Here is a 12,967-nt window from a genome sequence, read left to right as displayed (position 1 = left end):
TTTATAAAAATGCTTAATTAAATAAATAGTTTTTTAGCCTGGACTTAAACACTGAGACTGTGTTTGAGTCCTGAACACTATTTGGAAGACTATTCCATAACTTTAGGGCTTTGTAAGAAAAAGCTCTGCCCCCAGCTGTATTTTTCATAATACGCGGTACTGACAAGCAGCCTGCATCCTTTGATCAAGGCAGTTCACTCAGATACTGCGGCGCGAGACCATTTAATGCTTTATATGTCAAAAGTAGTATTTTAAAATCAATGCGAAATTTCACGGGGAGCCAATGCAGTGTGGATAAGATAGGGGTGATGTGCTCGTATCTTCTGGTTCTAGTGAGGACTCTCGCTGCTGCATTCTGGACTAGCTAAAGATTGTTTATGCATCTAGCTGAACAACCAGACAGTAAGGCATTACAATAGTCCAACCTAGAGGTGATAAAAGCATGAACTAGTTTTTCTGCATCGTTTAGCGACAGTATATTTCTTATCTTGGCAATATTTCTGAGGTGAAAGAATGCTATCCCTGTAATATTATCTACATGTGCTTCAAATGAAAGGCTGGAATCTATAATCACACAAGTGATTATATTTGCCAGGCCAAAAAAAAAAGTCACACACTTTAGGATTCATTCAATCACTTTTAGCTTTGATTACAGCACACAATGTGGTGGCCAGTTCATGTGTTCATGTTCATCATGTTTATGGTCCCAGAAACACAATTTCAGTTCTTAATTTGGTTCACAATTTGAGTCCTGAAATACACCTGCACCGCCAAAACAAAAGCTCCATTGATGTAATAACCTGGTCATTCAGTACATTCAGGTCATAAGCTGACTTTATTTTATTAACTTCATAACTAAATCAACCCCATCTCATAACACTGCCTCCAGGGGCTTGTTTTTCTGACTAGTCTCACGCAAGAGTTTTTTTTTTATATAAATGTAAAAATACTTTAGTCCCAATTCTATAATTTCTCATCATCATGTGTGCATATGTGCATAATGCTCTTACCTTCACTATTAAACAGCTATGGTTTACTGTTGATTTATTTATTTATTTTTACTATTTGACTATTACTATTTGACTTCTGTTGTAATGCTGAATGTAAGAGTCCTGGTTCAGGGCCCTTTATGTAAATACTTTTACATTTATGGTTGCAACATGACAAAATATGGAACTATTGAATGAGTTTGAATACTTTTGCAAGGCACTACAAAACAACTACAATAATTATGTTGTAAAAGTTCATTATCTTGCATTGCAGGTCCATTGTTTCAGTACAGTGGACTGAATATTATTTACATTTACAGTACATAAATATCTAAAAACTGGTAATGTAAATACAAATGTTATGCAAACTTTGTACATCTCATTTCCCATGTGTGGTTGACACATTTAGGAGTTCATGTTTACTTTAGTCTCATGGTTCACAACCCCCTCCCATCTACTGATAGCTGATAAACCCAGCTAGACCAAGCAGTAGAGTGCTTTAGGCAAAAGCATGTTAAAGATTCATACTTCAAACGTTTGAAAATATTCTTTTTGACAAGAGCTATGGACATCCTTAGTACTTTACTTTTGTTAGGTTTGGTAATGGCTCTTTTGATAATACTTAGATGGAGAAATAAACCAGTTAATCTTCCTCCAGGACCTACAGCTTTTCCTGTATTTGGAAATATTCTCACCTTGGACAATCGCGCACCCTTTAAAACCTTTGTAAAGGTAGGCATGAAACCTTCATAGAGTCGTGGTCCTCCACGACTGTCCTCTAAGCTCCTTGCTGTTAAATCTATCCTGCGAATTGTTAATTAATTCTTTAATTAATATTAGGTCAACAGAACAAAATTTGCAAAAATGGGCACGTGGCATGTTCCAATACTAAGAATTTTAAAATCATACAGAATTTTGTAAACTGGCCTCTGGCACTTATTATGCTGTTTAGCTTTTATGAATCAAATATAGTTTATTCAACATGTAGATCTTATTAATTTTGTGACAACTCTGTTCTAATCTGTTCATGGTAAACTAATTAAATCTATCATCTTTATCAGTGGAGTAAGACTTATGGTCCAGTCATGACAGTATATTTGGGATTCCGGAGAGTTGTTGTCCTTGTGGGTTATGACACAGTAAAAGAAGCCCTTGTTGACAATGCGGATGATTTTGTTGGCCGAGCCCCTGTTCCGTTCATGCAGAGAGTTTTGAAAGGCTATGGTAAGTAAGAAATTTTAGACATGTTTATACATATCTTCTTCTTTGTCTTTTGACTGTTTCCATTTCAGGGGTCGCCACAGTGAGTCATCTGCCTCCAGCTAACCCTATCCTCTGCATCCTCTTCTCTCACACCAACTAACCATGACCTCTCTCATTACATCCATAAATCTCCTCTTTGGTCCCCCTCTTGACCTCCTGTCTGGCAGTTTCAACCTCAGCATCCTTCTAGCGATATGCTCACAATCTCTCCTCTGAACATGTCCAAACCACCTCAATCTTGCCTCTCTGACTTTATCTCCAAAACATCTAACATGGGTTGTCCCTCTGATGAACTTATTCTCGATCCTATCCATCCTTGTCACTCCCAAAGAGAACCTCAACATCTTCAGCTCTGCTACCTCCAACTCTGCCTCCTGTCTTTTCTTCAGTGCCACTGTCTCTATGCCGTAGAGCATCGCTGGTCTCACCCCTGTCCTGTAAACTTTTCATTTTCCCTGGTACTCTTTTATCACACAACACACCAGACACTTTTCTCCACCCGTTCAAACCTGCCTGTACCCACCTCTTCACCTCCTTTCCACACTCACCATTACTCTGAACCGTTGACCCTAAGTACTTAAAGTCCTGCACCTGTTTATACATATAAATATGTCTAATATACAGTATTTACACCATAAGGCTATTGCTTAGTCATATTCCTCTTCTGTTCATTGTGTGTCATTTCACACACAAAATAAGAGAGGCATTACATACCTAGAGCTTGTCACATTGTGCTTGATAATTACCATTTTATAGAGCACATAATAGATATCACTAATGTTTTATTTACAAGCTCAAATATTTGATAACTGGAGTGAGAAAAGTACAGGAAATCAGTTGCGTAAAAAAAAAATCAATTATCTTTAAAAATCATAGCCAAAACAATTATCATGTCAAAACAAATATTATATGATTTAATGAATTAGAAAATATTGTGCTGGATCTGTATTTACATTTAGCTAGAATTTGACCTCCATTCTAGAACATATTGCTAGCTACAGGACTTGATCAAAATCTAACCAGGCAGTGAATGAATTTACTGAAGAGAAGTATAGTACTGTGCAATAGACCTGAGTTAACCCTAGTTTCTTCATATAAAATAAAATACAATTATGTAGCTTAAATTAAGAAATGGGAACGAATGTTTTACTGCAATGTTCACAGGCTGCAAAGTGCCTAAAGATACAGTTAAAAAAATTTTTTTTATATATAACAACATTTTACCTCTTTTTTTCAACCACACAGCATTCAGTATCACCGCTATACACCGATGGCTTAGTAGATAAAACTAACAAAAACACATTGCTCTGAAACTGATCAGGGACTGAAAATGAAAGCCAAAAATTTGGCCAGAAATAAGGCAAAAAAGTTTGTCAGGAAGCCTAAAGAACTATTCCTCAAGCTTACATTAAAAATACAATATGCAAAATTTGAAGCAATAAAGTAAAATATTAAAAAATGAAGGTGGCTCAAGACAGATAAATTTAGATAAATATGGTAAATTAATGAAGGCATATGCAATACCTAATGTTTTATGATATTTTGTTTATGACACCATATTGCATTGTATTGCCACTTGTTCGGCCCAGGGGTGTTGAACCAGAGATCTTTATGTTTTACCCTGCAGTCCTTATCCATCCCAAGAATTACTCCTAAAGTTAAAGAATTTATTAGTCTATTTCAAAATGTGTTTAATTCGATGGATCACATTCATAACCCTTTCCTCATCCCCCTAGGCATTGCTATCAGTAATGGAGATCGGTGGCGACAGCTCAGGAGGTTCACACTCTCTACACTGAGAGATTTCGGAATGGGACGGAAGAGGATGGAGGGGTGGATACAGGAAGAGAGCAGACACTTGCTGGACACCATCAAAAACACTAACTGTGAGTGGCCTTGTTCATGTCCCTTTTAACAAAACAAATGTTGTTAAATGACTCTGATTAAGGATTTTAAAAAATGCATAAATTTGACTTTCTAGTAGTACCAGTGTCAGTTAAAAACAGTCAAAGGTTTGGACACAAGCTTGGACTTATTTTTGGACTTGAAAGGTAACAGAATTGAACTGTTCTTTTCAATGAGTCTTCTAGTCCTAGTCGTTCGTTCTTTTGTCAAGTGACTCCCATAGACGCTATGCAATGCAATAGATTCAAAAAAACGACTAATTCGGACCAGAAGATATGAGAGGTGAACTGCTCATTCTGTTTATCATAATATGTCCTAAGCTGCTTGTAATATTTTCATTACTGGAACTATAGCCAAAATATGGGTATATGAGCTAGGTGAGCATGCATGGCTGTGGACAAAAATTTATGGGTGACATAAGGATGCAAAAAAATTATGCACAAATGTTTTGTTTTTTTCAAAATTTTGCAAGTTTGACAAGCAGCATCAGGAATCAACTCTTAAGTCAGTGAAGCCAAGGCCTTTGACCAAAACACCAACCAGCAATTTCGGGACTTAATTGGGACTTAATGCACAAGACACTGCATGGTCTAAAATCATGGTCAAGCTTGCTAGTGTGTAATTACAGTTGGTTAATCTGCTATTGCATCCACCTATCAGTTCATGATAAAACTAAACTAAATGTATAATTTGCTTTGCTGTCAAAACTATTGTTACAGGTGTGGCTTTGTTAGAATAAAAAAAAAGTTAAAAGAGTCAGTAATTCAACAGTGCTGTAAAATAGCTATTAAATAAATTACCCACTTTTGTAATACTGTTATTGGTCTATAGACTTTTAATCTTTTCAAATTTTATGGTGGCCAGACTAAGATTATCTATGTGCAATGCTATTCTAAAATAAGTCCGAAAAGCAATTTTGATGATGCAGTTATTTAATCAATAGTGCACAAATTCTGTGCAAATTGCTACCTAGAAAGCTGCATTTTGTTCATAATGCATTTAAAGTGTCATCAACTAGATGACTTAAAAAACTTTGTAAAATGTGTTTACTTCCTGTAGCTGCTCCGTTTGATCCCACCTTCTACCTGAGCAGAGCTGTGTCCAATATCATCTGTGCACTGGTTTTTGGCCAACGCTTCAGTTATGAAGATAGCCACCTCCTACGTCTGCTTCAGATCATCTCTGGAATACTGCGGTTTGGCAGCAGCACATGGGGACAGGTAAGACAGCATGGATTTTTAGACAGGATCTTAAGACCATTACAGTATGCAGACCATTTAATTCTCATGAAAATAAGGAATAACCCCTAAGCTGGGAAAGTTATAGAAAAAATTCCACTGTGAAGTAACATCAATAATGTGATTAACATTATTATACATCTAAAGACATTATACGTCTTATTTTGCAGTTGTATAATGTATTTCCCTGGCTGGTTGAACGATTTCCTGGTAAGCACCTTAACACTATAAATGATGTGGATGAACTCAAGACGTTTTCTAGGCGCAAAGTGCAGGAGCACAAAGACAGTTTGGACCCTGACAACCCACGAGACTTCATCGACTGCTTCCTCATCCGTCTCACCCAAGTAAGCAAGGAGGTGGATGCAGGTGCAAGAATAAGATAATTTAGGTGAACATACAGAAACAAAATGCCTATAAATGTGGACAAGAAACAAAAAGCATATTAAATGTCACATTAACAAAAATATGTTGATATCAATGCTTGTTGTTTTCTTATTCACATTACATGTTTTTATTTAATTTCTCTTTTATATATTGTCTCCTGCTTTTACTGATACTGCACATCAGTTTCTCACAGTCAATTTTATTTTTCTAACAGGAAAAGGACAGTCCCAATACAGAGTTTCATTATGAAAATTTGATAGCCAGTGTCTTAAACTTATTTCTGGCTGGGACTGAGAGCACTAGCACTACTATAAGATATGCTCTGATGTTACTGATCAAGCATCCTGAAATACAGAGTAAGTCCAATCATAAACATATATGTACTGAAATAATTGAACAGTTTGCTAACGTTTTTTACAACTAGTGGCACGGAAAAAATTTAGGGGTACCACAATAAAATGTAGGCATGCCACTTAAATCAACATGCAACAAAACACGCTGGAGTCAACATCTACATTACACCATCCCTCCTAAGGCATGGCTGTGGTCGTGGACATGGACACCTCCCACAAAAAGTCTTTTGTAAAGCTTTCGAATGGGTGTGTCCATGGAGACAGAGTTGGAACTTGACACAGGGGTGAAGCTGGAACTTGATATTGAGACTGTCACAGTGTGCGCCAGTGGACCTCAAGCTGTTGTCGCTCCTCGCTCACTCTGTAGGCTCACTACTAGGTAGACGGCCTCCCATTTGGCAGGTGGGTGAGGGAGTGGTGCCGTACCCCCTTGCTGTGCTCGGAGCTCAGTTCTGCAAATGTTGACAAGCTGACAGTGAGCTCCCTTGCTTGCTTGCTTGCTTGCTTGCTTGCTGCTTGATGAGCAGTTGCCGCCACAGTCTGCTCTTTATAGACACGAGGTATCGGGTTTCTTCTCACCCTCAACACCTGAGCCTGAACTTTTTTCTTTTAATCATGAATTTGCATGAAAAACTAAGTGAACTGAATGTCTACATCGTTAAAAAAGCAACAACAAAAAATGTCTCATACTGCACTTTAATCTAATAACTACGTACAGTATTGAAAATTTAGTATCATTGACTGGAAATTGCCTGGTTTGGGCAAGTACAGTATGTGGAAAAGTGTATTAATTTGAAAATGTGTTCATTTCATTGCAGCAAGAGCAATAGGTCTTATGGACCCGACACAGGTCCCAATTTTTACAATGATTATAGCCTTATGCTAGATTTTTACTCTATTAAGCCTTTATCTCACTTTCTCATATACTGCACACACACACACCACAATACAGTACATGCTCCCATCTGGTGTTTTACATGATTTTTTTTTTGAATAAATAAATAAATAAATAAATAAATACATACATAAATAAAATATACAAAAAAATTGAGTCACACTGTTTAAAAAATTGTCACAAATTCTAAGAGTGAATTATTCTTATTTTCTAATAAATACTTTAAATGACAATCAAACAAGACAGTAAAAATCATTTATACTTACCATTCTTAGTATAAGAATATTATGCAATTCATCAATTATATGGCAGCATACATTCATCCTGAAATAGGTCATGGATCACTATGTCAGTAAATGTCCACATCAAACATCAGAAAGGAGAAAAATTTAATTGTTACAACTTTGACTGTCTGTTGGCTTTGACATGCTGATTTAAGTACTTTAGAAATGGCTGATCTCATCAGATTTGTATTCAGTAAATGGAGAATAATAAAAAACTTCTATTTTCCTCTTCTACCCAATGTGGTTTTAATATTGTAAGTGGATCTTCCCCCTGTTTTTAAATACCATTTGAAATACATTCTGACCTTATTGATCTTTAGAAAAATATAACTATATTTATAGGCCAGATAGTGTGTGTTTACAGTACTGTGCAAAAGTCTTGAGCCACCCCTCAATTCTTCATCTAAATTAATTTAAATGAAATTATGTAGTAGTATATTCAAGACATGGGAATAAATATTTCACTGTGACAGACTAAAAAGTGAGTAAAGATACAATTTAAACATTGGTTGTTTATTTAACTATCTCGGCAGCAACCTCATTTCCTCTTTCTTCTGTTCATCAGTGTACAATAATCACCTGTACAGGTATATTACCCATCTAAGGTGTAAAATGTTAAATATCCCATGTTCAACATCCCATGTACAACAGCACAATTTATAAAATAGCATCGACAATCATCATTTACTAGCATGATTTGCTTTTACACAGAATAGTATGAGCTGCAGAATGCATGATTATACTGTATATTGTGTATAAATGACTAATTTGTTGCTTCATTTTCGCAGCTCGCATGCAGAAAGAGATTGACACTGTGATTGGACAAGGAAGAAGCCCTTTAATGGAAGACAGGAAGTCCCTTCCTTTTACTGATGCAGTAATCCATGAAGTGCAACGCTATATAGATCTTGTGCCGCTTGGTATTCCTCATTACACAACACATCACATTAAATTCAGAGGATACACAATTCCAAAGGTAATGATAAACTACATAAAGCACACAAAGGAGATTTAAAATGTTTTGCTTCCACACTTCTGCACCAAAACAGACCAAAATATTAATGACATCGATTCTTTTGTAACACATACAGTTTTAATGTCAATTACTTTTTTGTAACTGTAGAGGACAATTAAGTATGCATGCAATAATATATTCCTTCATTTAGTTCAGGTAGGCTGGTACAGTCCGTACTGCATACCATTAAAAGATTTTGGCGGTCTGCAATACTAGATAACCCATATTCCAAATCAGTTGCGGAAGCACTTTCAGGTTCTTCTTCTTAAATAACATGTTGTCTCCTTAGTAACTGCTTCTAACTAATTCTGAATTGCCTTAGAACTGTTCGGTTGTGTTATGCACTTTGCACACTATTTGGGATTCAATTCTGGAACTGTTTTAGGTTTTTAAAATTAATTTTCAAAACATTTTCTGTTAGTTAGCTTAGGTTATTTTGAGGCAGAATAAGTAGAGACATAAAGAGAGACTTATGATATTTAAAGGACAGTCTACTTCCTCTATACTGTACGTTGTTCTCTTTGCCTTTTGGTTAAGTAGTACCAGCATAAATTTAAAACTTCCAGTCATGTTCACCCTATATCATAAATCAGTGTTTCTCAGTCCTAGCCCTAGACCACTGTCCTGTTTGCAGAAATCAAACATAATAATAAAACATTTAGATAATAAAACATTTTAGATAAAATTTAACTGTTTTACAGTAAACAGATTACACTAACCTGCTCACTTACTCAGGCTATGATGTGAATAGGAAATTACATTATAGAAGCATTCTGATTCAACTAATGTATTCAACAAGTTAAATTTAATAAAAGCAACTTAATTTTATTTAGCATTTTTTATTTGCTCGCCAGTGATGGTGGCATGGTTGTATAATGTTTTGTGCTTGATTAGGGTTTGATTCCCACATCAGGTCTGTTTGCCTATGCTCCATGGGTTTCCTCAGGGTCACCTGGTTGAGTCCCCTGGCATAGGCACCAGGCAGGATATGCAATATAGAGAATGAGTGATGTAGTACATAATTTATTTCTTCACTATGCTTAATGTAGTTTTATTACAGCTTCACCAGTGAATGTTCCCAAGAGCTTAAAGCATCAAAGAAAAAGACAAAATGACTGACTACTTGTTTTAAATTTCATACAATTGCTGCTCTGATGTTCTAACTGTGACAGAAATTCTTAAAAGATTGTAATTCTGCTGGAAACTTGTGCATTGAAGTGTGAAAACACAGGAAATTGTCATCATATTGTTTCCTTCAGAATACTACGTATTTAATCCCCAACAAGACACAAAACATGTATTTACTTTTCATTTTTCCCATCCAGATATTCTAGAATAGAATGGGGCTTCCTCCAGGAAATTCTCCATTTTTTGGTTATGGTGACAAATTGTACAAACATAGAATGAAACTAAATGCACTTAACACAACTACAATCAGTAGTTTTGGTTAACATTTCAGGAAATGTCTTGCAGGACACAGTAATCCTCCCCTTGCTTCACTCTGTTCTGAGGGATGAGGAACACTGGGAGAGGCCGTGGACATTTGATCCCAAACACTTTTTGGACACAAACGACAACTTTAAAAAGAATCCTGCTTTCCTGCCTTTTTCTGCAGGTGAGGACTGTCATTATTTATCAGTAAATAGTTAACAAGAAAACACAGTCATTAATGTAATTCAATGCATAAGGTCTTACTGTATATGGGTTTAACTTTAGCAAAAAAAATATATATTTTCAAATCAAAACTGCAAACAGACACAATCGAAATCCCAAACCCTTTTAAGGTGTCTCATCAATTTGTTTTTATTATAAGCTTCTACAGTAGTTTTCTATTCACATACACTGTACTGTACATTTGGGAGTTCAAGTCAAACCAGGACACAGAAACAGGCATAAAACATTTGACATTTACAGAAGACTTCTAGCACAGTAAGGTGGTGAGACCCCAAATGACAATTCCAGCCATGGTGGTTCTGAACCTACTCCACTCGTTCCCATGAAAATTTCAGCAAGTGAAATGTCTGATTATTTGAATGTCTTGTCAATGGCTTGTCACCAACTTGCAGAAGAGTTGCATCTGTCTGTGGAAACATTTGCTACCTTGATGGTATCCAAGAACTGGTGAAATGCTGGGATGAGTGCATTACTTTGCAGGTTATTGAAAATATATATATCAACTGTAAAAAAGGTGAAAATTACTATAGAAAGTTACTCTCATAACTGTGTTCTGTTTTGCTTCATAAACAAAGAAAGTCTCACTTTGACCTGAACACCCAAAATAATACAGTATGTAGCATAAGAAACTGCTTATCACAGATTTACTGCATAAGGCATTAAAATGAATCAGCATTGATTATGATGTCTATTTTTGTTTTCCATAACCAGATTTATTTTTTTTAATCTTTAATTACATACAATACACACACACACACACACACACACACACACACACACACACACACATGCACGTTAAAGACTTTGCACTGCTTTGCACTGATGTTTTCACCGATTTTCAGGCTGATTATTAACCACAGGACAATCAATCTGTTAGAGATTTTTTCCAAACCAGGGTAAATCAGGGTAAATATATAGTGAAAAAGCATGCTTTTTCAAATTGACACTTTTATTCCAGGTTTGCAAGTTTTGAATTGTGCTTATCAACTTGCAACCAATTCTTAAAAACAAGAGCTAAAGAGCTATCAGTGTTCCTATTGTGGAAAAAGGATTGCACAAGAAAAAGAGGCCCTGTAGGTGCATACAGTGTCAGTACTAAAACAATAAGACCAGGAATCCAAATGCTGATTTTTAGCGAGCCAAGTACAGAACATACACAACAACAGGATGAGCTCAATAACAGCGTTTGACTTGGATTGTCCTTCCCTCACATAGGAAAGAGGTCCTGTGTGGGAGAGTCTCTGGCACGTATGGAGCTGTTTATTTTCCTGGTGACTCTGCTGCAACATTTCACCTTTACCACACCTGAGGGACCTGAAAGCATTGATGCCACTCCTGAAATCAGCGGCTTTGCTAACCTGCCCCGCAAATACCAGCTTATCGCTACCCCGCGCTGAACTAGGACATTATTGCAGGCTGATAGGGCAGATTTTCTAGCATTAGTGCAAACACTCAACAAAATGTTCCCTTTCTGTCCTTTTTAGTGCAGAGAATAGATCATGATAATTAAAATAATTATAGAGAATGAAGGGTCACTACAGTATGTGGCGAAAGTATGTGGACATGTGCTCTGAGGTCATGGTCGCTCATAATTTTTTCCAAACATGTTTTATATTTTACATGAACTTGACAGTCCAAGTCCATAAATCTTTCCAAGTTTTAATAATATGTTGGACAGTTTCAATTTCAGTGATCTCCTTAGTTTTTTTCTTTGTTTGCCAATGATTCAACACTTCTGAAACATGGTAGCGTGTTTTCCTTGACCATAGAATACATCTTCCGAAACAATTGTTGAAAAAATTAGAACCTCTTTACTGCATCAGTTAGGGTTAAATTAATTTTTATGTTAGGAGGCATGTCACAACAACCCCAAAAGTACTCCTCGCAGCCAATAGAGGTCAGTGTCTTATTCTGTTATTTTCTGTGTCTGATAAATACAGTATAGGCATTTAATTGTAAAAAATAAAATAAAAATAAAAATACAAAATCTTTTCAAATATTAAAAATTTATGGATGAATCGTCATTGTCAGTGCTTGGCAGTTTAAAGTAACTTGTTCCTGACAAGAGAAAGTTTTCAGGTCTGGGGACTTTGTGCATTGTCACCTTGGTAAGTAGAGAAAAAAAAGATGCTTGCTAAGGGAACATAACAATAACTTAACTGTAACTTAACTTAAATGTAAAGTATCAAATATAAATATAAAATACTAAATACAGTGCCTGTGTTTTTTAAATGCTAAAAAATGTTGGCAGATCACATTTACAACTGTGGTATAGGGTGAATAAAACACTTAGAAAGAAAAAATAATTACATTTGCGGTAGTAATATGCTACAGTACATTTACACGGTTACATTTATTAATTAAAAAATACTAGAAATTAGTTTAAGAGTAATTTTCAAAGAAGATGGATTGCATTTTTGAACCTGAATATTTAAATTACCATATTATTATTACTCCCCAATTTAAGCACATGTATGCATACTGAACACTGATGAGAACATAGTACGTAATTAGAAGCAGTGGTCTCAGGAGTAATAGCACTGACTTTGTTATAGGCCCCATCTATACAGCACATGCATAAGAATGTTATTATATATTACCTTACTATATATATTACCTGTTTCTAAGTATCATTTGTTTCTTATTGTTGCTTTGTTGGAACACAGTTTCTAACGTTAAAATTATGTTGTTTATATCCCAAAACAGGGTGTAATCTCCCTGACTCTGAGATGTCCCCCAATGTGCAAAAAATAAAAATCTGCCCTCCCCCCACCAAAAAAAAAAGAAGGAAATAGCTAGCAGAGGCAGTGTCTACAGTTCTTCAGGGTAAAACCTTTTTGTTTAATTACAGCATCCCTTGCAGTGCGATTGAAATAAACTACAAAACTACACATAGGAAGCATATGTTGGACTTTTACTGTCAAAAGTTGTTGTTGTTCTTTCGGCTGCTCCCCGCAAGGGGTC

At 35.9% G+C, this 12,967-nt stretch overlaps 1 protein-coding gene across 1 annotated transcript; it reads left to right on the top strand.

Moving 5' to 3' along the window:
* The first annotated feature begins 1,478 nt into the window (after positions 1-1,478).
* LOC128512739 (cytochrome P450 2C20-like) lies at positions 1,479-11,608 on the top strand. The gene is made up of 9 exons (XM_053486138.1): positions 1,479-1,721; positions 2,051-2,213; positions 3,989-4,138; positions 5,217-5,377; positions 5,566-5,742; positions 5,997-6,138; positions 8,103-8,290; positions 9,803-9,944; positions 11,219-11,608. Exons 1-9 carry the CDS (start codon positions 1,554-1,556, stop codon positions 11,398-11,400), a joined length of 1,473 nt encoding a protein of 490 aa, XP_053342113.1. The 5' UTR covers positions 1,479-1,553; the 3' UTR covers positions 11,401-11,608.
* Positions 11,609-12,967: the final 1,359 nt, after the last annotated feature.

Source organism: Clarias gariepinus, chromosome 25, assembly GCF_024256425.1.
Source record: "Clarias gariepinus isolate MV-2021 ecotype Netherlands chromosome 25, CGAR_prim_01v2, whole genome shotgun sequence".
NCBI lineage: Eukaryota > Metazoa > Chordata > Actinopteri > Siluriformes > Clariidae > Clarias > Clarias gariepinus.
The sequence above is the reverse complement of the archived record's forward strand: the minus strand, read 5'-3'. Positions and strand labels throughout refer to the sequence as shown.